Genomic DNA, 27,961 nt, shown 5'->3' with positions numbered 1-27,961 from the left:
ATGCTCGGAATTGCTACCGACTCTACTACGGAGATCGTAGTTATGAGTAGGAGCGGCCGTATGAGCTGTTGGCGCCATGGGGCCCGAGCAGCAGCGGGTACTTGTTGTGGCTTGTTGAGTAGCGGGACAGCTAGAAGGTAGTGGGGCACTAAGGCGTAGGCTACGGGACGCCTTGGGCGTAAACAGCAAGGAGCCACAAAAATTTATAAAAGTTACAATGACTTCGGGTTTTGAGGTCTAGCCAAGAACGTCCTGTCCGATGCAACCGTCCCTTGCACGTAACATACTGACAAGAGTGTGACCGTTCTAAAAAGATTATTTTCCGACAAACACAGCAAAACCATTTCTCTGGACCGTGGTCAGGTACAAGTCCCGGATTGGGCCGATATCCTCCCGGAGCAGGAGAATATGGCGCAATCCCGCTGCAAGGATCTGCTGGGATGATGACAATTTGTGGGAGGGACGCACCAAATTAAATGGGGTTACACTGAAAAAAAATCGTTTTGCGTTTTCTTCATTTATAACGAAATCCAATGTGATCGATTATTGGTGCCTTAACCTAAGGATCGTGAAAATTTCATAAAAATGAAGACAACGCAAAAAATTACAAACATGTTCCACAAAAAGTAAGTCCCTTAGTCATAACGTATCCAAAACAATGAATAAAATCTACAAAAAGTTATTAAAAACACCAACTCAAGTATTTTTAGGTTATGGATATGGCAAGAAACCAAAAACCAATTGGTTGGCCATGATATGGTAATGGCGTTAGCGTTATGGTATGAACCCATTAAGGCCAAATTAAACTTCGCTAACCCTAACGCCATAGTCGTAACCATACCCATATCCATATCCATCTCCAATGTGATTGATTAATGGTGCCTTAACCTAAAAATCGTAAAAATTTCATAAAAAGAAGAAAACGCAAAAAATTACAAACATATTCCACAAAAAATAGGTCGCTTAGTCAAAACGTATCCAAAATGATGAATAAAATCTACAGAAGGTTATTAAATTCTCCAACTCAAATATTTTTAGGTTATGGATATGGCGAAAAAACAAAAACCAATTTGTCGGCTATGGTATGGTTATGGCACCATTAATCTATTATATTGATTTCCATAAGGTAGCTTCGATCAGCTGTTTTATCTGCTTATGGTTTTATGGATACAAGTCACAATTAATTGGCCCTTTAATCGATTACATTGATTTCCATTAGGTAGGTTTAATTAGCCCTTTTATCTGGTTATGGTTATATAGTTATAAGCCACCATTAATTGGCCCTTTACGTGAATGCATAAGATATGAAAAACAAAATTGTGTCTCGGCCATAAGTGTCATCTTTGAAATAAGTAAAGAAAGTGCTCGCGAAAAGAAACTTTTTTCTGTAGAGAAATTTTGCATTCCTTAAGTATTCTAAGGTAAAGTAAAGAATTACTATATAAAATAAACCATGCAATGGAGATTTCTTCAGATCCATATGAACTAAAACTATATCAGATGTTCAAAAGTTGTGATAAAGACCAATGTGGTTTTTTGGATGAAGAATCATTACGACGTTTATGTGGCCTCCTAGAGCTTCAGGACAAAAGTACAGTGCTTATTACTGATTTATCTGGAAACGGCCGTGTATCTTTTGATAGGTTTAAAGAAGCACTGTTAAATTTTCTGGGAGCTGAGCTAGAGTTGGATACAATAGAGCGACAAATACATGTGGACACATTCATGCGCAGCGCGAATTTTATACCTACAACCAAGGTCATCAATAGCTCTACCGCTACCAGTAGTAGCTGTTTGGCGAATCAAAAAGGTAAACAAAAATATCCTCATATTTCTAATAGACTCAATACAACCTTCGATAAAAACGTTGAACAATAGGCTTTTTAAAAAGACCCGCAACAAATAAAAAGAACCAACTGCAATTCACGATTTCGGGCAAAATATGGAAAAATGTAGGCTAGGTTTTCCATTACAGATCCACATTTGTTCTAATGGAAAACAAAGAATATATTCCATTGTATATTGAAATAGTGAAAAGGACTCTCAAAATTAACTATAGATGGCGCAGGGGTTTTGGATAAGCTCTTTTATTTTTGGCTTGTATCATTGTTTCCCTCCTATAATAATGTTGTAGTGATAAGGACGCGCCCGAAGGCCTTGGGGAGTGTTATCGATGTTGTTGGTCCTTTGCCGGAAGCAGATCCGGTACGTTCCGGTAACAAGCACCATCTCGGGAACGATTTTGTATGACCACATGCAACCTTCTAGGCCTTACCTAAGTATGTAGATGGTGTTCTGGGGATTTTGGCAAAATTTGGCTTTGATATGTGCCACCCTGTGGCACCCTTTGTTTAATTCTTCTTGGTTTGGATGTTGCGTTCCTAAATTCCACCGATGCCTGCCGACCAGACATAATTTGTGGTCCACCTTTTAAGACTTTGGGGAAGAATAGACCCTTCCAGGTCTTGCAGTAACGTGCCATGGTTGACGGTATCAAAAGCCTTTGACAGGTCTAACGCAACGAGTACTGTCCTATCGTGGGGGTTTTGATTTAAACCGCAATTTATTTATTCATTACTACGACATTTTAAGCCTAAAACTTAGACAATTTATAAGTACATTTTAATAATAATAGGATTTCTATAATTTGTGATTACATAGCTTAATTATGTATGTTGGCGGAATGCAATAGATTCCGATCAACGCATGTGACTCTCAGACTTATAAGGCACTTTTACTGGGAGGTTGGAAAGAACGTATTTCCAATCCTGTCCTGTTCCAAAACTTAAGATCACACAGTTTTAATATTTATGCTGTCGGAATGCATTTTAATATGCTAACACAAAAGCTAGCAGCTCAGCAGAATGAGCCACTCTTATCGGACGGTTGGAAAGGACGTGTTTCCAATCAGCTTTTATATAAACATAATTAATTTTAATACATTATTGTTTTATTATTTTTGTGGGAATAGACGTGATTCTCATGGACACTCCAACTGTTTGTCTGAGACGATTTTTTCGGGAACTCTTCCCCAATTTGATTGCGAGCGATATATTTGACCTTATGCAAAAGTCCTCTGTGTCTGTTTGGATGAGTAACATGAAATACAGATACAAAATATTGTAACGAATTTACTTGCAAATCCTCTTATTTGCCCTTCTGCTAAGTTCGAATTACTAAACTGTTGAATAAATAACTCCAATATTGAATAATGGAAAAATGGCCTTTATTAAAAAACTTCACAATAACACTTATACTTTGCAACTAGCTTGCCTAACAACCAAACTGATTGATAGCTCAAATGAAACTCATTCTTCATGCCTCAGCCTGTGCCGCTTTTATACTCTTCGGTTTCCTCGTTCACCCATTTCTCGTAAGGTCTAGTAATTTCGTGAACCTGATGCTTGTTTATGAGCTATATACACGTATATTTGCAATTTGTATCCATCCATATGCGTGTGTATATGTGAGCGGCTGATGATGACATGCGCTTGTGAATATCTCTCTCTGTTGCCCCGCATGTATGTGTGCAGACATAATGATTAATTTGTTTACGTACATACAAGTGTAGCAGCTTGCTTCATTGTGTTGTGGCTTTATTTACTTAGTATCAGATTAGTGATGGGAGTATCACTTAGTGTCACTGATATTCGCCACACTGCCCTCCACTTAAGTCTGATCCTCCCGATCAGACAAATCTTTCGATCTAACCGCTGCTAGCCTCTCCAAATGCCCACTTTCATTTTGGTTCGTGGTTTGCCAATGGTTTGTATGCGGTACACTACATCCGTTTTACACTGATCTACACTGATCCGTTTTACAACTTTGTATGGGCCTTCCCAGTTACACTGCAATTTCGGGGACAAACCTTTTTTTCGTTGTGGGTTGTATAGCAGCACCAAATCTCCTTCCTGAAACCCTTCCGAATTAATTGCTTTATCAGACTCCGACTAGCTTTCAGCGTGAACGGTTGTTGATTTTTTTTTTCTGTGCTCTCAATTCGTTTGACCTACACTAGTGCATTAACACACATAGGTAACAGTTACCTCTATTCTCTTGCACATAATTTTTTCAAACAACACGTGCTAAGGGTTTCAAGTGCTGGTGTAAATTTTTCATCATGGCCCGCCGGGCCTCTAACCTGGGAGACAACAGGTTTGCCCTGTTGGCAAATAGTCCGCCCTCTGAAAAAAAACGAAAAAATGTTAGCGAATTTCCTTCTCTACCTGATCCAGTTCAGGCTAGAACAAATCCAAAATACATTGTGGTATCCGCAATAAACGAAAACAAACCACTTACACATTTCTCATGCTTTGCAGTTGAAAAATCGCTCCAAATCATAAGCAAAGATATCATCAGCGTATCAGAGCGTAGAGATGGAAGCCTCCTGCTCCTTGTGGAAAATATACAGGTAGCCCAAAAATTCCTAGCAGCTAAACAATTAGCAGGAATTTGTGAAATAAAGTGTAAGTCTCACGAGAACTTAAACTTCGTAAAAGGTACAGTCTATGCTCCTTACCTAAGCCACGTGCCAGAAGATGAAATTGTGAAAAACTTGGAGCCCCAAGGGGTGGTCTCCGTGTACAAATTTAAAAAGTTCGACGATAAGTCAAAAGAGAGTGTTGTGGTGTTACTAACCTTTGATTTGTATAAATTACCAGAGTCTATCGATTTCTCGTGGCATAAAGTGAAAGTTAGGGAGTACATCCCCAGCCCCATGCGCTGCAAAACATGCCAGTTATTAGGACACACAGCAAAGTACTGTAAAAACGATCCCTTATGTGTAAATTGCAGTTTACCTCTCCATAGCGACAAGAATTGCTCACGCACAAAGTGCGCCAACTGTGAAGAGGAGCACCCCTCCAATTCAAACAAGTGTTCCAAATTTATACAACAGAAAGAAATTCTGAAAATAAAAATTCGACAAAAATGCACACTAAAGCAGGCAAGGTCACAGTACCTCGCACAATTCCCACAAACTTCATCACCCACTTCTTATGCTGGCGCAACCAAAAATCACCCTACAAAATTAAATCCACCATCCGCTAACAAAACTAGCACTCCTCCAGTAACCTCCAATCTCAAAGATATGCCAGGTACTTCTAGCACCCTATCTAAAGAAAACAATAGATTCTCCTTTACTGATCTCAAATCCAAAGAAACAGCAGCTCCATCATCATCCGATAGCAACAACACCACAACCACCACCTTCTCCAACACCTCAGCAACACCAACTTCCCAATATATTAGAAAACCAACAACAGTTAACATCATCTCGAATGAAAGCATAACCTTAACAACCGCACTATCACTGTTCGAACGCGACAACACCACTACAACTACCTCCACAACTACCTCCACAGACTCACCCTCAATATCAACAACTGCAAACAACGAAGCTAGTTGGGCTCAGTCAGCACCATCTACCTTCTCTCCCATCACAAACCTCACTAAACAACTTTTAGAACAAAACGACTATTACTCAACATACCCGGGATCTTCGGACTCGGATGTTGAGATGTCGAAATAACCCCCTCCTCCCCTTTTTCTTTTTTAGTTTTAGTTAAAACCTTTGCTCATTTTTACCAAATGCACTTTGGCATATTGCAATGGAATATGAAAGGACTTTTCAATAACTCACACGAATTAAAACTCTTAATCAAAGAGCACTCACCATCATCCATAGCGCTGCAGGAAACGCACCTACCATGCAACAAAACCGCAAATATCTCGAATTCGTATACATACTATTTCCACAATTTACCCCATAACACCTCTGGCAAACAAGGCATCGCGGTCCTTGTCAAAAAAGCCATCCCACACAAATATATCCCTGTTCAATCGCGACTTTGTTCAATCGCTATTGAAATCGATTTAGGCTTCCGATTTACTATGGTGTGTGTATACATCCCTCCACAGCAAACATTCAATCTGGATGACTGGATAACAGGTGATTTTAACTCGTGGAGTCCGCTATGGGGTTCAGATGTAACAAATCAGAGAGGAAGGACACTAGAGGATCTAATTCTCACAGAGAACCTCGTCGTCCTGAACGACAATGCGCCAACCCACTTCTCGTCGCACAAAACTCTAACTAACGTAGATTTTACAATGTGCTCGGCCGCAATTGCCCCAAAATTCACTTCATCAACATTAGAGTGCTTACACGGTAGTGACCACTTCCCTGTAATCACAAAACTCACGGTCGGCAGCTCAACCTCAGCTCGCCCCAAACCGAAATTCCAAACCGATGAAGCAGACTGGTCCAAATTTCAAACAATAGCCTGCCAAACCATTGTCGAAGCTAAAAAGTCGAATAACGTCAACAAAGAAGCAGCTACTCTGCACAGAGCCATTCGTACAGCTGCGCACTTTTCAATCCCGCAAACACATTCAAAGTTCCTAAAAAAGATTGTCCCATACTGGTCTAGTACACTCTCCACACTAAGGTAACATAAAAAGAATATGTGGTGCATTTATCGTAAAGGCCGAACAGAAGCCAACTTGTTGAACTATAAAAGAGCCAATGCTCTATTTAAAAGAGAAATGAAAGAAGTCAAGCGCAAAAGCCTCGAAGAGCTTACAGAATCCATAAACCCTTCCTCCAACCCCAGAAAAGTTTGGACCGACATCAGAATATTTACAGGCTCAAATGATTCACACTTCATCAAATTTATAGAAACGAACAGTGGGCCCATTTACGAATCAGATAAGATTGCAAACCATTTCTCAACTTTATGGTCAGATTATTCGAAAGACTCGAACTTTCACAAAGATTTCACGGACCAGAAATATGATATTGTAAACGAAGAATATCATATGCCTTATTCATCGATTAATAAACAGATTGAATGTCTTGTAACAACTTTTGAATATGACCTCACAATTGGCACCATGTCTGGTAAAACACCTGGCAGAGATAGAATATCTTATCCTATGCTCAAAAACCTCCCTATCCAGGTCAAAGAAAGAGTTGTCGACCTCTACAATAGTATAATCGATCAAGGTGTTATCCCTCAGATGTGGAAACATGCAGTTGTAATACCAATACTCAAAAAAAAAGGACTGCGTCACGGAGGTTTCTGGATATAGACCGATCTCTCTCCTTGCCTGTTTAAGCAAGGTACTAGAACGAATCGTCGCGAAGCGGATCATGTGGTTTGCACTTAGAAATAAGTGCATTAGCTCACACCAGACCGCGTTCAAAGAAAAGCAAGGAACAATGGACGCGCTCCTAGTTTTTGACAACTTTATCTCTAACGCTGTATCAACCAAAAATCATGTTTTCACGCTTAGCCTCGATTTGGAAAAGGCCTACGACAGGATTGGAATTCATCTAGGTCTGAGACAACTCGCCAGATGGAAAGTCGGCTCTAAAATATACAACTTCGTTAAAACATTCTTATTGAACAGAACATTCTCTGTTAAAGTTAACAATAGTTATTCAAATACGCGTAAGCTATACAACGGCATACCACAGGGCTCGCCCCTATCCGTTGTTTTATTTGTTATAGCATTTGATGAAATTAATAGTATATTCACTAAGTACAAAAGGATATCTCACGTTATCTACGCTGATGATGTGCTTTTATTCACAAAATGCAAAGAACACTCTAGTACAGAAAGATTTTAATGACATCCTTGTAGACATTTCCATCTGGTCAAAGTCGTCAGGTGCCTCTCTTGCACATGAAAAATGTAAGATATTCCACATTTGCAGAAAGCACATCTGCCCACCTATAAGTTTAAGCTTAAATAATGTAAATATTGCCAATAGTTCTAGTCTAAAATTCCTTGGAGTTATTTTTGATAAAAAGCTTACGTTTAAGGACCATTGTAAATATCTAAAAGAATGTCTAACAGTACGTCTTAATATTATAAAATATCTTTCGTCCAAGCACTGCTTGGTACACACTGCAACACTAATAAATATCACAAAGGCACTAATCGTATCAAAGATAGACTACGGACTAGCCATTTACGGACATTGCTCAAAAAGTAACCTAAAACTAGTTACCCCACCGTACCACACAGCAGCTCGAAGAAGCATCCGTGCTTTTCCTACGTCACAACTAAATTGCGTACTAGCAGAAGCAGGACTTCCATCTATAAGTGAGCGAGTAAAGCACAGCACGCTAAAACTCATCCCGAAGGTACTGTATGGCAATAACAGTTTGATTTACAATTTATCAGCAGCCGAAGCCAAAAGAAAGAGGCAACTAAGGCAACCCTCCCCGATAGCAAAGTGCGTGTTGTTGGTCAGAGAGCTGGGCTTAAACTCCACCCCTATAAGGCCTAAAAATAACAAACCTCCACGATGAATGGCACTTCTTATACACTGACGCCTCGAGATTAAATTCAGTCACTGCGTTTGCGGTTGTCGATGCAAACGAGAATACGTTAAAGGCAGGACATCTGCTTCCATTTTGCTCTCAGTATACACAGCTGAAGCCCTAGCGATATATTTAGCAGTGCAATATGCATCTGAAACCAAACAAAAATATATAATATGCTCTGACAGCCTATCCGCAATAAACATGTTAAATAACGCAAACAATAAATCTGATATTGCACTATCGGTTCGATCGATGTAAGCTGACAAAACAGAAATGATAAAAATTATGTGGGTTCCGGCCATGTCGGTATCAAAGGCAATGAAGCAGCGGATCAAAGGGCAAAGTTGGCCACAAATGAGCCATTGATCTCTTCCGAAGTAATGCTGGCTCCAGACTTCAGACGGCTTATTGCAAATCATCTTGGAGCAACCAAATTGAGTGAATGGCAAAACTTCAATCACCACTACAAAAATTACAACATAAGTGGAGAAAACCCAGTTTTTCCACAGAAAGTTTTATGCAGCGACTTAAAAGCGTTTATACGTCTGCGTATCGGCCACACTATAGTAACTCACAGCCATATAATTAAAAGAGAAACACAGCCGCAATGTCCGTTTTGTGCTACCCGGACATTGTCTGTAGTCCATCTTCTAGACGAATGCACAAATTTACAGAACGCTCGTGCCGAAGTTTTTGGAAACACCACTCCATCTAACTATTTGCGAAATATGGAACTAAAGAACATACAAACAGTAGCTAAATTCTTAAAATTGTCAAATTTGAAAAAAACTAGTTTAAAAAGACAAATAGATATAATATGTACACATATGCATATATGCATATGTAACTACCATTAATGATATAAGATTTAAGTAAAATACTAAGTAGTCTTAAGAAGAGCCGAAGGTCTGTGTTACTTGTGCTCCTTCTATTGTAATTTGGTGATTTATCACCTCTTTTCTATATAATAATAATAATAATAATAATAATAATAATTGCTTTATCGTACCTCGCTTTGCCTTACAAGATCGTGTATCTCTCTCAGCTCTTCTTCCAATACACCAGTGGATTTCTTGACATTCCTCTCCGCATCGCCACCTATCCCATACTTAAAATCAGCTGGCAGTCGAAGGTCATTGCCAAAAATTACTTTTGCAGGGGTTTGGCCCGTTGTCTCATGCACTGCTGATCGGTAAGCCATCAAGAATAATGGTATGCGGGTATCCCACTCCTTATGGTACTTGTCTACTACTTTCCTTAAATGCTCCTCCAAGGTTCTATTGAAACGTTCCACCATACCATCGGACTGAGGATGCAATGCAGTTGTCCGTGTTTTTCGAATCCCCAATGATTTACACATTTCTTGGAACACAGCTGATTCAAAATTCCTGCCTTGGTCAGAATGTAACTCCATTGGTACACCATACCTTGCAACCCATTCGTTTTTAACCACTTCTGCTACTGTTCCTGCTTCTTGGTTTGGGATTGGGTATACCTCTGGCCATTTACTGAAATAATCCATAACCACCAGTACGTACTTGTTTCCTCGGTTGCTAGTAGGAAATGGACCTGCGACATCCATAGCGATCCTTTCAAATGGTGCACCTGAAATCTACTGCTTCATCTGGCCATGACTTCGTGTTTTGGGCCCTTTCGCTCTGTTGCATACCTCGCAGTTGGCAATCCACTCGGTGACCGACCGACGGCAACCAACCCAATAGAATCTCTGCTTAATTTTCTCGAGCGTCTTCGTGATTCCAAGATGACCTCCACTTGGACCATTATGCAGCTCGTTGAGCACGTCAGGAATCCTCTTTCTGGGAACAACTATCAGTTTCTTGCATTTACCATCCTCACTTTCCCATACTCGATGAAGGCAACCGGATATCAATTCTAAACTGTTCCACTGTGCCCAATATGACTTCGCAATGGGACTCTCTGCTGACATCTGTTTGGTCTTTCGTTTCGTTCGAGCCCTTGCATAACACGTGACAGATCTGTATCTTCTAGCTGGCACTTTCTTAGCTGTTCCTTGTCCCATTCATCTGTACATGTTATAGTCATTAGCCGAACATCTATAATGTCTTCTTTAGCCTCGGCCTTTGAGCAGTGCTTGCATTCCAAACTACAAGGTCTTCGTGACATTGCATCAGAATTTCCATGGGTGCTACCTTTTCGATGCTCAATGAAAAAATCATAGCTTTGTAGTCGCTCGATCCACCGTGCCAATTGTCCTTCCGGATTACGGAACTGCAGAAGCCATTTCAACGCTGCGTGATTTGTCCTGACGCGGAATCGCTGGCCGTAGAGGTATTTGTGGAAATGTTTAATGCACTCTACCAATGCCAACAGCTCTCTCCGTGTAACGCAATAGTTCCTCTCTGGTTTTCCAATTGAACGGCTGTAATATGCAACTACCTTCTCCTGTCCATCGTGCCTCCTATAGCATATCCGCTCGCATCTGTATCTAGAATAAACGTTGCTCCTGGAATCGGATATGCCAACATTGGGGTAGTGCACAAACGCTCTTTCAATGTTTGGAAAGCTACTTCTTGCTCCTTCCATTCAAAAGCTTTATTTTTCCTTGTTAGCTCGTGTAGACTATGGGCTACGCTGGCAAAATTTGGTACAAATCGGCGGTAATATGTGCACAGCCCAACGAAACTTCTCAATTCATGCACATTCTGTGGTCTTGGCCAATCCTTTACTGCCTCTATCTTTTCATTCGCTGTACGGATACCTTCTGTCGTTACCTTGTGACCCAAATAATTTACTTCCTTTTTAAACAGCGCACACTTTTTGGGACTTAACTTCAGACCAGCGCCAGCTATTCTCTGGAAAACTTCATCTAAGTTTTTAAGATGTTCATCAAAGTTCTTGCCCAATACGATGATGTCGTCCAGGTACACCAAGCATATTTTCCAATGTAGTCCTTTCAATACCTGATCCATGAGTCTCTCGAAAGTAGCTGGTGCATTACATAGTCCAAAGGGCATTACTGTAAATTGCCAAAGACCATCTCCGACGCTGAAGGCTGTTTTCTCTTTGTCTTCTTCCTTCACCTCCACTTGCCAGTACCCGCTTTTCAAGTCCAGTGTGGAAAACCATTTCGTACCAGAGAGCGAGTCCAGAGTGTCGTCAATTCTTGGCAATGGGAAGCTATCCTTTTTCGTAACGTCATTCTACTTCCGGTAGTCCACGCAAAACCTCATTTTTCCATCCTTCTTCTTTACAAGTACTACCGGTAAGCTCCAGGGACTAGCTGATGGTTCGATGACGCCGCTGTCGCTCATTTCTTGTATAATTTGACTCACAACTTCCCGCTTCGTCAGTGGAACACTGCGTGGAGCTTGACGTATCGGCCTCGCGTCTCCAGTGTCAATTTGATGTTTCACAACATTGGTGCGGCCTGGTTTGGAACCATCCTGGTCAAATATATTTGCGTACTTTAGGAGCAGTTGCTTTGCCTTACTATGATAATCTTCCTCTAGCCCCTTCGTCCATGCCGTGATGTCATTTGAAAGATCAGTATTACTAGATGAAACGTGTTCCTGGAGCTGTTCACAGTTAATAACTACTTCGGCCTCTTGACATCTTCCCAAAATAGCTCCTTTGGTCAAATTGAATGGTGACTTGAACTCATTGAGTACTCTTACCGGAATACATCCATCTTGTTTTGTCATAGCCAGGGTTTTTCCTACAAGTATGTTCAGTGCTGATTTATTTGCTGCTTCGAACCCACTGCTTCTGATTTTGGTGGTATTTGCTGACTCTCTTCCACCAGCACTCGTTTACTGCTGTAGCCTCTCTCGTAGCCGAAATTAAGTGGCACATCCATGTTCTTATATCGCATCGTCTTGCTTTGCATTTCGATTTTGATGCCTTGGTTGATTAAGAAGTCCACTCCAATTATGATTTCATCAACAATACCCAGCACTATGGAGCTGTGCTGTACAAAATTAAAATCTCGATCGCGCTCAAGATGTTTTTATAAGGCGGACTTCATAAAACTCAACGAATTGATTGCTACTCATGACTGGTCAGATCTTTATTCGAGTAATGACATCGACTCAGCGACTTCATTATTTTACGGTATTCTTGATGGCTTCTTTGAAAGCTGTGTCCCCCTTCGATGTGTTAGTGCTGGAACAAGTAAACCACCTTGGTTCACAAGACAACTTATTAGACTCAATAATGTTAAATCTAAGCTTTATAAACGTTTCAAGAGATCAGGATCGTCTGCCGATTTTTCTAAATATTCGGTTGCTCGTTGCAACTTTCATTGTCTAAACCAACAATGTTATAAGTTGTACTTAAGCAGTTGTAAATTTCAATTTTTCAACAATCCGAAAAGATTTTACAGTTTTGTTAATTCCAAGAGGAAAACATCTGGTTTTCCAGCTACTTTTTCTTTTGGTTGCAAGAATGCTAGTTCTGATAATGATATTGCGGAATTATTTGCAGAATTCTTCAGGTCGACCTACTCATCTAAACGTTTTCAACCCGGTCAACACTCCTACAACTTGGAAAGTTTTAATTGCATTCCTAATCCAGTAATTGATAAGAATACTGTCCTTCAGAGCCTTCTCGGTTTGAAACCTATTTTTTCTCCGGTTCCAGATGGTGTTCCTAGTTGTGTACTCAAATACTGTGCAGTTAACTTATCTGAGCCGATACATAAATTATTCCAATTATCTGTGGAATCTGCCACTTTTCCATTGATTTGGAAGAAATCATTTATTATACCTTTACACAAAAAAGGTAGTAGGTCTAGTATCGAGAACTATAGAGGTATAGCTAAGCTTTCAGCTATTCCCAAAACATTTGAGCGAATAATTACATGTCAACTTCAACACATGTGTAGCTCCATATTATCGCCCTGCCAGCATGGGTTTGTGCCGCGTAGATCAACTACTACCAACTTGCTAGAGTTTACTTCTTTTGTAATGGATGGATTTTTAACAATAGGCAAACGGATGTGATCTATATCGACTGCAGTAAAGCGTTTGACTCTGTCAATCATGAGCTTTTAGTTTACAAACTTGATTTACTTGGATTTCCGAAGCATTTACTTGCATGGCTCGAAAGCTATCTCGCGAATCGGACTCAACAAGTTTTGTTTAAAAACAGCCTTTCTAGGTTGTTTGATGTAACGTCTGGTGTGCCTCAGGGTAGTCATTTGGGTCCGTTACTTTTTACCTTGTTTATAAATGACTTACCACAAACTCATAAATTCCCGAACTCTTATGTATGCGGATGATGTTAAACTTTGTTACTCATACTTGCCTTCAGAGTCTTCCCGTGTGGAGTTTCTTCAGGCAGACTTGGACTCATTTCAATGTTGGTGTACTGCAAATTTACTAGTTTTGAATTGCTCGAAGTGCGAACTAATGACATTTCACCGAGTGAAGCCAAGTTTGACATCGTATACGTTAACCAGCACGCCTTTGGAGCGTATATCTATCGTAAGTGATCTAGGCGTTCTTTTTGATCCTAAACTGACTTTTAATACGCATATTTCATCAATGGTAAGCAAAGCAACGGGTATACTCGGTTTTGTGAAGCGATGGGCTAAGGAGTTTAATGATCCGTATCTGACTAAGACCCTCAACACATCGTTGGTACGACCAATCTTAGAGTATTGTTCGTGTGTCTGGTGCCCAGGGTATCAAAACTTTATAAAGCGTATTGAGTCAGTACAGAAGCAATGCATTATATTTGCACTACGTGGTCTTAACTGGGATTCTAGTGTGCATTTGCCACCATATAAAAATAGGCTTCTCCTTATAAATCTGCCAACTTTAGAAAATCGAAGAACTTTACTCGGGGTAATGTTCATTCACAAGCTCACTATGGGCGAGATCGACTCATCTGATCTTGTTAGTCGACTAAATTTTGCTGTTCCTGGTAGAACGTCCAGGCACTTTGTGCCTTTTTATTTACCACTTTGCCGGCAAAATTTTGCCAAAAATAATCCACTGCGAAGTTGGTGTTCGCACTACAACAACTTGTATAACTGCATCAGTTTTGAATGTTCGTTTTCCGAGTTGCATAATTCAATACTGTCACGTCTGGCCTGATATCTTGTACTTTCTTTCCTATGTCTGGTTGAATTTAAATATTTTTAATTCTAACATTAATTTTATGTTTTATATATCTTAGTAGTCGACCACATTGTGTCTGTGTCCAAATAATTAAATTAAAATTAAAATTGTGTAGTACCATGACGTTCCCAATTGCTACTTCACATTCTACTTCTCCAATTACCTGGGTGTCCTCTCCCGTGGCTGTACGTAATCTTGCTCCAAGCAATGGTCTTATCTTCTTGTTGACTAAATCTGATCGAATGATGGAATGGGATGCACCCGTATCTACAGTCAGTAAGATTGCTTGACCTTCTTCCAATTTGCGAGATAGAGATTATGGGCTGTAGAGATATGGGCTGTCGCCCCTTGCGGCTGACTCTCTTTAGTTTAACGATTGAGTGGACTTGGAGATTTGCTCATCTCCTTCAGCTCTACGTTTACGACCACCCACATTGTTGGAACTGTTAGGGTTGGTGTTGCAATGTCGTGCAATATGACCTGGGTTGCCGCACTTGAAACATTTAATAACTCCGGCATTTTTCTGTTGTGATCCCTTCAGTGCTTCCAAAATTGTGTCTACCCAATCTGGTCTTTCCACTTCCACACGATGAGCTTTGTATGCTGGTTTACTCAATAGTGAGGCAGTTTCCTGAGTCAATGCATGTGATACCGTCTCTGCAAATGTTGGCTTTGGGTTTGCGTATGTGGCTCGCTTCGTTTCGACGTCCCGTATGCCATTTATAAAGCTCTGCATTTTTACTCTTTCGGTGTATTCCACGGGTGCGTCGGCATTCGCCAAATGTGCAAGCCTTTCGACATGTGACGCAAACTCCTGCAAAGTCTCATTAGCTTTTTGGTAGCGGTTTTGCAACTCTATTTGGTGTGTCTGCCTCCTGTGTTCGCTTCCGTATCGCCTCTCTAGAGCGCTCATCAATGTTTCGTAGTTGTTCCGCTCTCCCTCGGGAATAGTCTGTAGGATTTCAGCAGCAGATCCTTTCAATGCCACGAATAGTGCAGCAACTTTATCTTCAGCACTCCAGTTGTTCACTGCTGCGGTCTGCTCAAACTGAATCTTAAAAACCTGGAAAGGAACAGATCCGTCAAAAGATGGAGTTTTTACCTTCGTATTGCTTGCTGAAACAACTGGGCGAATTAGTTGCAACTCCTGTATATGACCTCGCAATGTTTCAATCTCGGCATCGATTTTGTTCTCAAATTGCAAAATTTTTGTGTCTTGCGCCACCATCTTCGAAGAAATACGGCCTTCTTGCTCTTCCAGTTGTGCAGAGATCTGCGCTGATATTTGTGCCGACATTTCGGATATTCGTGCCTCTTGTGCTTCAATCTTCGATGTTATACGGTTCTCCTACGATTCCATCTGTGATGACATATACGTTTTCTGTTCTTCCAGTTGAGTTTCCATCTTGGATGTAATTTGTGTCGACATTTCTGAAATACGCGTCTCTTGTGCTTCCATCATGGATGTTAAACGTGTCTCCTGCGATTCCAGCTGAGATGCCACTGTCGATGTTTGAGCAGATATTGCAGCCAATATCATGTTCAAGTATGTGCTCGTAACTGTATGCGATGTTTCGTTTTTCTCTTCAATTTTTGTTGTCTCGTCGACATCAAGATGAAAGACATACTCTTCCACGTTAATTCCTTCTGCTTCCATTGCCTCTCGTAGTCGTGCCTGAAGTTCGAGTTTAATGCCGGTTGTATTCAATCCACGGCTCTCCAACTCCTTCTTCAGTTGCTGGATCTTCAATTCACTGAACTTTGCCATGTCCTTGTTGTCCTCTGGAATTTATTCAACAATTCCTCTTCTGACACCAATTGTAACGAATTTACTTGCAAATCCTCTTATTTGCCCTTCTGCTAAGTTCGAATCACTAAACTGTTGAATAAATAACTCCAATATTGAATAATGGAAAAATGGCCTTTATTAAAGTACTTCACAATAACACCTATACTTTGCAACTAGCTTGCTTAACAACCAAACTGATTGATAGCTCAAATGAAACTCATTCTTCATGCCTCAGCCTGTGCCGCTTTTATACTCTTCGGTTTCCTCGTTCACCCATTTCTCGTAAGGTCTAGTAATTTCGTGAACCTGATGCTTGTTTATGAGCTATATACACTTATATTTGCAATTTGTATCCATATGCGTGTGTATATGTGAGCGGCTGATGATGACATGCGCTTGTGAATATCTCTCTCTGTTGCCCCGCATGTATGTGTGCAGACATAATGATTAATTTGTTTACGTACATACAAGTGTAGCAGCTTGCTTCATTGTGTTGTGGCTTTATTTACTTAGTATCAGATTAAAGATGGGAGTATCTTTTAGTGTCACTGATATTCGCCACAATATTTTATCTTATTGGAAGGGTTTTGCAATATTCTAATAAACTTGTTTTGAAACTGTTAAAGTTTTCACAATTTTTCACATGATTGGGAAGTTCATTAAATTATTTCAGGCCTTTGTAAAATAAATTTTGCTTGTCCATTTCTATTTTGAATCGAGGTAATCTAAAATTATTATTTTCCCTGATTATGTAAGAGTGGGTTTCATTCACATACACACGTTTTTCCCTTAGGTTGACTGGTAATTTAGCATGCTTGATATAAAATACAAATTTCATACTATAGTAAAATATCAGTTATTTCACCCAAGCGGGTTAGGGGGTTAGAATATACCCGCGGTAGGTATGCCTGTCGTAAAAGGCGACTAAAAACCAGATTCAAGGGGTTGTGTTTAGGCAACGTTTTGAGGTTGCCAGCGCAATATATAGCTTCTCCAAACCCAATTGTAAACCTCACCTTCGAGCGGCGAATCCCGTTTCATTAACAGATGAGGCTCTGGCGACCCCAGGCCCCTCATGGAACTTGGGGGGTGTGGAGGGATGGCCTGAAGGTTTAATGTGGCCATATAAATCGTTGCCGAGATGGTCGGGCTAGCACTTTAATGAAGATGTGTTACCGGAGCGTGCCGGATCTTTATCCGACAAAGGACCATCACATCGATAACACTCCCCAAAGCCTTCGGGGAGCAACCTTATCGCTACAACAACAACAACAACAACAACAACAACAACAACAACAACAACAACAACATCAGCTGTTTCACACTCGACCGGTTTAGTGCATCAATCATACTCGTTACTCTTTTCTATATATATAAAAACAAGTGTACATTTTGATTGTCACTCCATAACTCGAGAACGGATAGAAAGATTGCCATACCATTTTTAGTTTGGTATATAAATTTGCCTATATTAGTATTTACGATCGTTTTTTTCTGGAAGTAGACCAGAGACGGACTGTGACTGGGATTAGGACTAGGACTGGGACTGAGACTCGGAGTGGGACTGGGACTGGGACTCGGAAGGGGATTGGAACAAAATACATACCACCCTCTGGGACTGGAAATAAGGGATGAAGAAGAATAAGAATAACTTGAGAGAAGAGACAAGCGAAAGGAGAGAAGGAGACTGAGAAAGAGATAGAATGAGACGAAGATGGAGATAGATGAAGCGAAAAAGACGGAGGGAGGAGTAAATAAAAGGATTAGGAAAAGTGTAGAGGGGGGAGCGCAGAGTTAGACGGAAAAATCTTATTAAAATGTATGCAGATATACCAAATTTAGGACAGAACAACGCCTGCCGGTTCTGCTAGTTCAATATAAATCTCATAGCTTTCTTTGGCATAACTTGAACCTGTCTACTTGTGTTTCATTGGCAATAAAGAATATTGTATGGCAATATAAGAAGTGCGGTTTTATAATGGATCTATACACTTTCAACTTATATTCTTACTAATAAGTTTACATGATCTCTTCCAAAATCCAATTTTTTGCCCATTTTGGCAACAATATAATCAATATGATCCGCAAACCTCAGTTTATTGTCAATTTTAACTTCCCCAATGCTCGCATTCATTATTTTTAGATCTAAATTAAGTGATTCTTTATTGGTCGTCCTTGATAAAACCATGAACCATGTTTTTTTAACGTTAAGCTTGAGTTTATTAATGCAAAGCCATCTATATAATGAGTCCAAATCTTCTTGCATTTTGCTCCTTGCTATTGAAATGCCCGTTTCATTTACTTCAAGTAGCGCATCATCTGCAAACAACCTGATTTTACTATATTTCAGTGCTGATGATTGTGGGTCTTAGTCCACTTAATATTGTAAAGAATTTACTGCGAATCCTCTTATTTGCCCTTCTGCTAAGTTCGAATCACTAAACTGTTGAATAAATAACTCCATTATTGAATAATGGAAAAATGACCTTTATTAAAGTACTTCACAATAACACTCAAACTGTGCAACGAATAGCTTGCTTAATAACCAAACTGATAGCTTAAATGAAACTGACTTTCAAAATAATACTGCTATTGCTCGCTAGATATCGTCTTAATCGAAACTGCTTGACAACTCAAATCAAACTGAATTCCAGCGCCTCTACAATTGTCGCCTTTTATACTCTTTGATTTCAACCTTCGCATCTTCTAGGCGCTTCCAGAATCTACTAGTCCAGCAGCTCTCAAACTTCTCAGCTGTAACTACAATTGCACAATTTTATAGTTTTTCTCATTGCATACTTATAGGAGTATCTCAGATATATGCATGTGTTTGTGCATTGACTCTCCGCTGCTCGTATACGTACATGGTAAATATGTGTAGACGCAATTATTGTTTCGTTTATGTAGATACATAATGATTGATCTATGGATGTGAATTCAAGGCACTGCTTAGCATCGGCTTAGAGATGGCAGCACTGCTTAGTTTTGCTAATATTCGTAACAATATAAATACACCAATATTGTTTGTACTTTATAGAAAATTCACCACTATTTATTTTTGGTAAATAATTTTTACTGAAGATGATTTCTAATTGAAATCGAAATATCGACAAAATAAATAAATACAACATATATGGTATAATTAATTGCATTTTTATACTCAGTTGAGCAGAGCTCACAGAGTAAGATTTTGGACAATGGGCGTGGCACCGCCCACTTTTACAAGAAGGTAATTTAAAAGTTTTGCAAGCTATAATTTGGCAGTCGTTGAAGATATCATGATGAAATTTGGCAGGAACGTTACTACTATTACTATATATGTGCTAAATAAAAATTTGCAAAATTGGATGAAGAACACGCCCACTTTTTAAAAAAAAATTTTTTTTAATTCAAATTTTAACAAAAAATTTAATATCTTTACTGTATATAAGTAAATTAAGTCAAAATTCAACTCCAGTAATGATATGATGCAACAAAATACAAAAATAAAAGAAAATTTCAAAATGGGCGTGGCTCCGCCCATTTTCATTTAGTGTGTCTAGAATACTTTTAATGCCATAAGTCGAACAAAAATTAACCAATCCTTTTAAAATTTGGTAGGAGCATAGATTCTATGACGTTAACTGTTCTCTGTGAAAATGGGCGAAATCGGTGGAAGCCACGCCAAGTTTTTATACACAGTCCACCGTCTGTCCTTCCGCTCGGCCGTTAACACAATAACTTGAGCAAAAACCGATATATCTTTACTAAACTTAGCCCACGTACTTATCTGAACTCACTTTATCTTGGTATAAAAAATGGCCGAAATCCGACCATAACCACGCCCACTTTATCGATATCGAAAATTACGAAAAATTAAAAAAATGCCATAATTCTATACCAAATACGAAAAAAGGGATGAAACATGGTAACTGGATTGGTTTATTGACGCAAAATATAACTTTGGAAAAAACTTTGTAAAATGGGTGTGACACCTACCATATTAAGTAGAAGAAAATGAAAAAGTTCTACAAGGCGAAATCAACAGCCCTTGGAATCTTGGCAGGAATACTGTTAGTGTTATTGAATATATAAATAAATTAGCAGTACCCGACAGATGATTTTCTGGATCACCTGATCCACATTTGGTCGATATCGCGAGAACGCCTTCACATATACATCTAAGGGCCACTCGCTTTTAAAACCCTCATCAATACCTTTAATTTGATATCCATATCGTACAAACACATTCTAGAGTCAACCCTGGTCCACCCTAATGGCGATATCTCGAAAAGGCGTGCACCTATAGACCTAATGCCCACTCCCTCTTAAAATGCTCAGTAACACCTTTCGTTTGATACCCATATCGTAAAAACATTCTAGAGTCACCCCTGGCCCACCCTAATGGCGATATCTCGAAAAGGCGTCCACCTATAGACCTAATGTCCACTCCCTCTTAAAATGCTCAGTAACACCTTTCCTTTGATACCCATATCGTACAAACATTCTAGAGTCACCCCTGGCCCACCCTAATGGCGATATCTCGAAAAGGCGTCCACCTATAGACCTAATGCCCACTCCCTCTTAAAATGCTCAGTAACACCTTTCGTTTGATACCCATATCGTACAAACATTCTAGAGTCACCCCTGGCCCACCCTAATGGCGATATCTCGAAAAGGCGTCCACCTATAGACCTAATGCCCACTCCCTCTTAAAATGCTCAGTAACACCTTTCGTTTGATACCCATATCGTACAAACATTCTAGAGTCACCCTTGGTCAACCTTTATGGCGATATCTCGAAAAGGCGTCCACCTATAGAACTGAGGATTACCCCCTTTTAAAATACTCATTACCACCTTTCATTTGATACCCATATCGTACAAACATTCTAGAGTCACCCCTGGCCCACCCTAATGGCGATATCTCGAAAAGGCGTCCACCTATAGACCTAATGCCCACTCCCTCTTAAAATGCTCAGTAACACCTTTCGTTTGATACCCATATCGTACAAACATTCTAGAGTCACCCCTGGCCCACCCTAATGGCGATATCTCGAAAAGGCGTCCACCTATAGACCTAATGCCCACCTCCTCTTAAAATGCTCAGTAACACCTTTCGTTTGATACCCATATCGTACAAACATTCTAGAGTCACCCCTGGCCCACCCTAATGGCGATATCTCGAAAAGGCGTCCACCTATAGACCTAATGCCCACTCCCTCTTAAAATGCTCAGTAACACCTTTCGTTTGATACCCATATCGTACAAACATTCTAGAGTCACCCCTGGCCCACCCTAATGGCGATATCTCGAAAAGGCGCCCACCTATAGACCTAATGCCCACTTTCTCTTAAAATGCTCAGTAACACCTTTCGTTTGATACCCATATCGTACAAACATTCTAGAGTCACCCCTGGCCCACCCTAATGGCGATATCTCGAAAAGGCGTCCACCTATAGACCTAGTGCCCACTCCCTCTTAAAATGCTCAGTAACACCTTTCGTTTGATACCCATATCGTAAAAACATTCTAGAGTCACCCTTGGTCCACCTTTATGGCGATATCTCGAAAAGGCGTCCACCTATAGAACTAAGGATTGCTCCCTTTTAAAATACTCATTACCACCTTTCATTTGATACCCATATCGTACAAACACATTCCAGAGTCACCCCTGGCCCACCCTAATGGCGATATCTCGAAAAGGCGTCCACCTATGGACCTAATGCCCACTCCCTCTTAAAATGCTCAGTAACACCTTTCGTTTGATACCCATATCGTACAAACACATTCTAGAGTCCCCCCTGGCCCACCCTAATGGCGACATTTCGAAAAGGCGTCCACCTATAGACCTAATGCCCACTCCCTCTTAAAACGCTCAGTAACACCTTTCATTTGATTCCCATATCGTACAACTAGAGACACCCCTGGTCCACCTTTATGGCGATATCTCGAAACGGCGTCCACCTAGGGAACTAAGGATCACTCCTTTTCAAAATACTCATTAACAGCTTTCATTTGATACCCATATCGTACAAACATATTCTAGAGTCACCCCTGGTCCACCTTTATGGGGATTTCTCGAAAAGGCGTTCACCTATAGAACTAAAGCCCATTCCCTTTTAAAATACTCATTATCACCTTTCATTTGATACCCATATCGTACAAACACATTCTAAAGTCAGCCCTGGTCCACCTTTATGGCGATATCCCTAAATGGCGTCCATCCATAGAACTATGGCCTACTCTCTCTTAAAATACTCTTTAATACCTTCCATTTGATACACATGTCATACAACCACATTCCAGGGTTACCCTAGGTTCATTTTCCTACATGGTGATTTTCCTTATTTTGTCTCCATAGCTCTCAACTGAGTATGTAATGTTCGGTTACACCCGAACTTAGCCTTCCTTACTTGTTATTACTAATATATATGTGTGGCCTAGAGCTCGGAAATTCTTCTTGATATAATTTTTTCTCACATATAAAATATTTTATAGCACTCAACGCCAAAATGTATGCTAGCGTATTTTTTAAGAATTTTAGAATGAATGAAAATTTTTAATTGTTATAATTTCAAAACCGAAATATAAAAACTAACAAGAAAAATTCATTCAACTTCTTCAAAGTAGCTTTATATAAAGTCGAATAAAAATGTAACTAATATTAACATCATAAATTAAAATAACATAACCCTACAATACTCCCCCTTCCAGAGATTTAATATGAAATACGTTAAAAGTAACTTTCTTTTTAGTTTTTGTGTTAGGAAAAGTTGTTTCAATGAAAGCTGGTTTTAAACGATCAATAGGAATGGATTTAACTTCATTATTTATAATAACTTTAAAATATTTAACGTCTTTTTCTACAACTCTATAAGGCCCTTCATAAGGATGCTTAAAGAATGTTTATTTACAAGACAAACAAAAACTAAACGGCAATCTTTTAAATTCTTTGGAACAAAAACTCTAGTAGAATTTTGATGATGTTGCAGATTCGATTGAACATTTTCAAAATGTTTGCGCAAACTATTTAAAACATCCGATGAACTTATATTCTCTGAACTTGAAACAATAAGATCCCCGGCAAACGTAAATTTGGACCATAAACCATTTCTGCTGGTGTAGCCGAAATATCTTCTTTGAAAGTCGATCGCAAACCCAGAAGTATTATCGGTTACTCTTCATACCAATCTTTAGCACCATTTCTACCCATTATAGAGGATTTTAACTGCCTATGAAATCGTTCTACCATCCCATTGGCTTGAGGATGGTAAGGAGACGTCGTTATATGATGACTTCCAAGCAATTTGGGCAGTTCTGAAAACAAGTTCGATGTAAACTGAGCTCCCTGATCAGTGGTTATTTCCGAAGGAACTCCAAAACGTGAAATATATTCATGAAGAAACTTCTTTGCTATAGTATTCGCAGAGATGTCTCGTAACGCAAATGCCTCTGGCCAACGCGTAAACCTATCAACAATAGTAAATATATATCGATGTCCTCTAGGAACAGATAAAGGGCCTACAATGTCTAAATGAATATGTTCGAATCTACTCTTAGGTATTGGAATTTTGCTTACTGGTAATTTTGTATGACGATAAACTTTTGCCTCTTGACAATTTATACATTCTTTGGACCATAAATTTATTTGTTTGTTCATATTTGGCCAATAATATTGCTTAACAATCAATCTACGGGTAGCCTTTTTACTTGGATGTACAATTCCATGTAACATAATAAATACTGTTTTTCGTAAACTGTTTGGAATAAATGGTCTGGGATTTTCACCTGAATCTTCGCACCAGATATTGAAATTTTAATTAGTTTAATTAGTTTAAGATTATGGCAATTATGACTAGCAATTATTTCGGTCAAATCACTATCTTTTTGTTGTGCAATACATTAAAGTTTAGGTCGAAATTCTTAATTGCTTTTATTTCAAAAGTTCGTGATAATATATCAGCTACTACATTATCTTTTCCTTTAATGTACTGTTTATCGTTTTTAAACTGCGCAATAAATTCGAGATGCCTCGTCTGTCTTTGACAGCTTTTTAGAAAAGAAACCTATTGGCTCTGATTTGCCATTAAATTGTTGCTGTATGACACCACCAATCGCTGTATTTGATGCATCAACATTCAAAGAAAGTTTTGCATCTTTATTAAAATGATTCACTAATATCGTAGATGCAAATTTTTCTTTGATACATTCAAATGCTTTAGTTGATGTGTCGTCCCAAATTAATGCTTTGTCCCGTTTCTTATTCGTGTTATTAATTAAATTATATTGTATTTGTATATTCAGCAAGATTCGGAATATCTCGATGATAATAGTTTATCATTCCAATAAACTTTTGAACCTGTTTCAAAGATTTTGGAAGCTCAAAACTACGAATTTCTGCTACTTTTTCATCTGATGTTCTAATACCAGAACCAGAAATGTTGTGCCCTAAAAAATCTATATTACTAACTCCAAAGATACATCTGCTAGGTTTAATGTTTAAACTGTGTTAATCCGTATTCCGATAAACGCTCGAAAAGTATGCGCAGATCCCTTAAATTTTCCTTTTCATCCCTACTTGCGATAAGCAAATCATCAACGTATGCAAATACAAAATCTAGACTACTTACAACTTCGTTTATAAACCTTTGAAAAGTTTGGGACGTATTTCTCAACCCAAAGGGCATACGTAAGAACTCAAACATACCGAAAGGTGTCGTTATTGCCGTTTTATATATGTCTTCCTTGTCCTTTGGTATCTGATGATACGCTTTTACTAAATCAATTTTGGAAAACACGTTTTTGTTGCGAAGATTCATATTAAAATCATCGATATGAGGCAAAGGATAACGATCGGGTACTGTTGCTACGTTCACCCTACGAAAATCACCACAAGGACGCCAATCATTGACATCCTTCTTGGGTACTAGATGAAGAGGAGATGATACGGATGAATTTGTTGGCCTACAAATTGCAGATTTTAACAAAAAATCGAACTTGGCCTTTGCCACTTTGAGTTTTATAGGATCTAACCGCCTGTGCTTAGAAAAAGGAAGGCTTCCTTCAGTTACAAGCCTGTGTACCGTAGCATGCTTAACTGGCTTCATATATCAGAGATGGGAATTCTTTCAATATTTTTGAATATTGGTTATCAACAGAAAAAATTTTGGGAAGAGGGACGTTGCATAACCGTGATATAGTATTTACAGAAAGACTTGTCAACGGATCAACTAAACCTTTGTTTTTAATATCAACAAGTAACCCATATTTACATAAAAAATCCGCACCTATGATTGGTTTAGCAATATCCGCAATTAAAAACTTAAATGGAAATTCGAGCCGTAAACTTAAATTTATATTTAAAAGTTTTGTACCGTAAGTCGAAATTGTAGTACCGTTAGCCGCTGTTAAAATTATGTCAGATTTCTTACTACATGCAACTTTTGAAACCGGCAAGACTGAAATGTCTGCCCCACTATCAATAAGAAAATTAAATTTATTATCTTTGTCAAATATAAACAAGTGACGAGTTGAAACTTCTAAGTTTCCGTTGTTCGTCGGCGCAACAACGGAAGACTTTAGTTTTTTGAACTATTTTTTGAAAAAGCGCATGGCTGTTCACATCTCCTAGCCTTACTTCCGAATTTATAATGATTCCTGCAGAGCTAATTAGAAGCATCTCGGGATTTTGATCGGTATCTAGATGGACTTCTACCTAGCGGGATCTGCAATAATTCTGACTAATTTTTCAAAGTTTTTACAAATAACGTTATTGGTCTGAACAAAACTAGTTATGATTGCATTATCTCTTTTAGAATTTTGAAAACTGCTCACGGAAGCTATTTCATTCTTACTAATAACTTCCCACACATTATCTGTTAACTTCGTAAGCTCATTGGTATCGCTTGAGTTAGAACTGGTTCAAATAATGTTTAAATTTTTAGGAATCTTGTTCATCCATAGTTTTTTCAGGACCTCTTGGCTGAAACTGGTACCAGAATGAAGTACCAGAGACCGATAAAACTCCCATTTATGAGTCAGATAAAACTTTGTCTAATTTGGCATTTTCACTTAAAGAATCCCTCTCTATTAAAATTTTCTTTAAATCGGAGAATTTATTATTTTCAGGTGGATTCTGAATAAAATCTAGTATAGTCATAATGACTTTCTTGCGGAAGTGAAGCTATGACATACTCATATTTAGTAGTCTCCTGTGTAATATTTTTTCTGCTAAACTGCATCTCAGCATGGATGAACCATGCTTCAGGGCAGTTCGTCCAAAATTGAGGAAGCTTCACTGAGGTGGCGCATATTTCACTATTCTGATTCGCATATGGATTTACAAGGTCATCTAGAAAAGTAGGACCTTGTAAATCGATAAGTGAATCATTTGTATTACGTGTCGGTGTAGATGTATGTGTGTTATGAGGTGGTGTGTGATACATAGTATTAAATTTGCTACTCAAAAATCTCTGGAAGAAGCCCTTTACAATTTATGAAACCCTAATATATTGTAACGAATTTACTGCAAATCCTCTTATTTGCCCTTCTGCTAAGTTCGAATCACTAAACTGTTGAATAAATAACTCCAATATTGAATAATGGAAAAATGGCCTTTATTACAGTACTTCACAATAACACTTATACATTGCAACTAGCTGGCTTAACAACCAAACTGATTGATAGCTCAAATGAAACTCTACTTTCAAAATAATACTGATATGGCTCGCTAGATAGCGTCTTAATCAATACTGCTTGATAGCTCAACTCAAACTGAATTCCAGCGCCTCTACATTTGCTGCCTTTTATACTCTGATTTCAACGTTCGCATCTTCTAGGCGCTTCCAGAATCTACTAGTCCATCAGCTCTCAAACTTCTCAGCTGTAACTACAATTGCACGATTTTATAGCTTCTCTCATTGCATACTTTCAGGAGTATATTAGATATATGCATGTGTTTGCGCATTGATTCTCCGCTGCTCGTATACGTATAATCGTTTATGTAGATACATAATGATTGAATTATTGATGTGAATACACTTCACTGCTTAGCATCGGCTTAGAGATAGCAGCACCCCTTAGTTTTGCTAATATTCGTAACACTGCCCTCCACCTAAGTCTGATCGTCCCGATCAGACAAACCTCTCGATCTAAACGCTGCTAGCATCGCCAAATGTACCACTCTTCTATTTCGTGCTGTCCCAATTGATTGTATGCGGTAGATGACATCACTGATCGTCTTCACAACTCTGTACGCGCCTTCCCAACTGCACCGATATTTGGATGGAACACCTTTCCGCCGGTGAGGGTTGTATAGCAGTACCAAATCTCCCTCCCGGAAACCTTCCGAATTATTTTCCTTGTCGTACCTGTGTTTCATCTTACTACTCATTATCCTGGATCGTTCCCTCGCACTCTGTTGCTTGGCCAATGAACTACTTCGTAGAGCTTGCGTTTGACGGATTGGCTTCGCATAATTAGTATCGTTCCCGCGTTTGACAACAGTAGTGCGCTCCGGCTTGAAACTACCCTCGCATTCTTTCTCGGAAATTCGTTGCTTCGTTTTCCTGCGTGTTTTAGGTTTTGTCAATGCCAGTGTTTCTCTCGCAGGTTTTTTGACTTTGCTTTATTTGGCCAATTCGACCTATTAACCTTTGCCTTTGACTTCCGTGGTTTTTGTCGAGTCTTCTCCACCATTACTCGATTACTACTGAACCCTTTCTCCAACTTGAAGTGAAGTGGTATATCCTG

At 39.2% G+C, this 27,961-nt stretch overlaps 1 protein-coding gene across 2 annotated transcripts in view; it reads left to right on the top strand.

Annotated features, from left to right (window-relative positions):
- The first annotated feature begins 1,358 nt into the window (after positions 1-1,358).
- Positions 1,359-27,961, top strand: part of Nin (blastoderm-specific gene 25D) — a 162,621-nt gene continuing 136,018 nt past the window's right edge. For both annotated transcript variants that reach the window (XM_067766513.1, XM_067766515.1), the window contains exon 1: positions 1,359-1,810. In XM_067766513.1, the coding sequence (XP_067622614.1) occupies positions 1,459-1,810 (352 nt within the window). In that variant the 5' untranslated portion in view covers positions 1,359-1,458. The remainder of the gene's footprint in view (positions 1,811-27,961) is intronic.

The sequence above is a fragment of the Eurosta solidaginis genome, chromosome 2 (assembly GCF_040869045.1).
Source record: "Eurosta solidaginis isolate ZX-2024a chromosome 2, ASM4086904v1, whole genome shotgun sequence".
NCBI lineage: Eukaryota > Metazoa > Arthropoda > Insecta > Diptera > Tephritidae > Eurosta > Eurosta solidaginis.
Note: the sequence above shows the minus strand (reverse complement) of the source record. Positions and strands in the feature narration are given on the sequence as shown.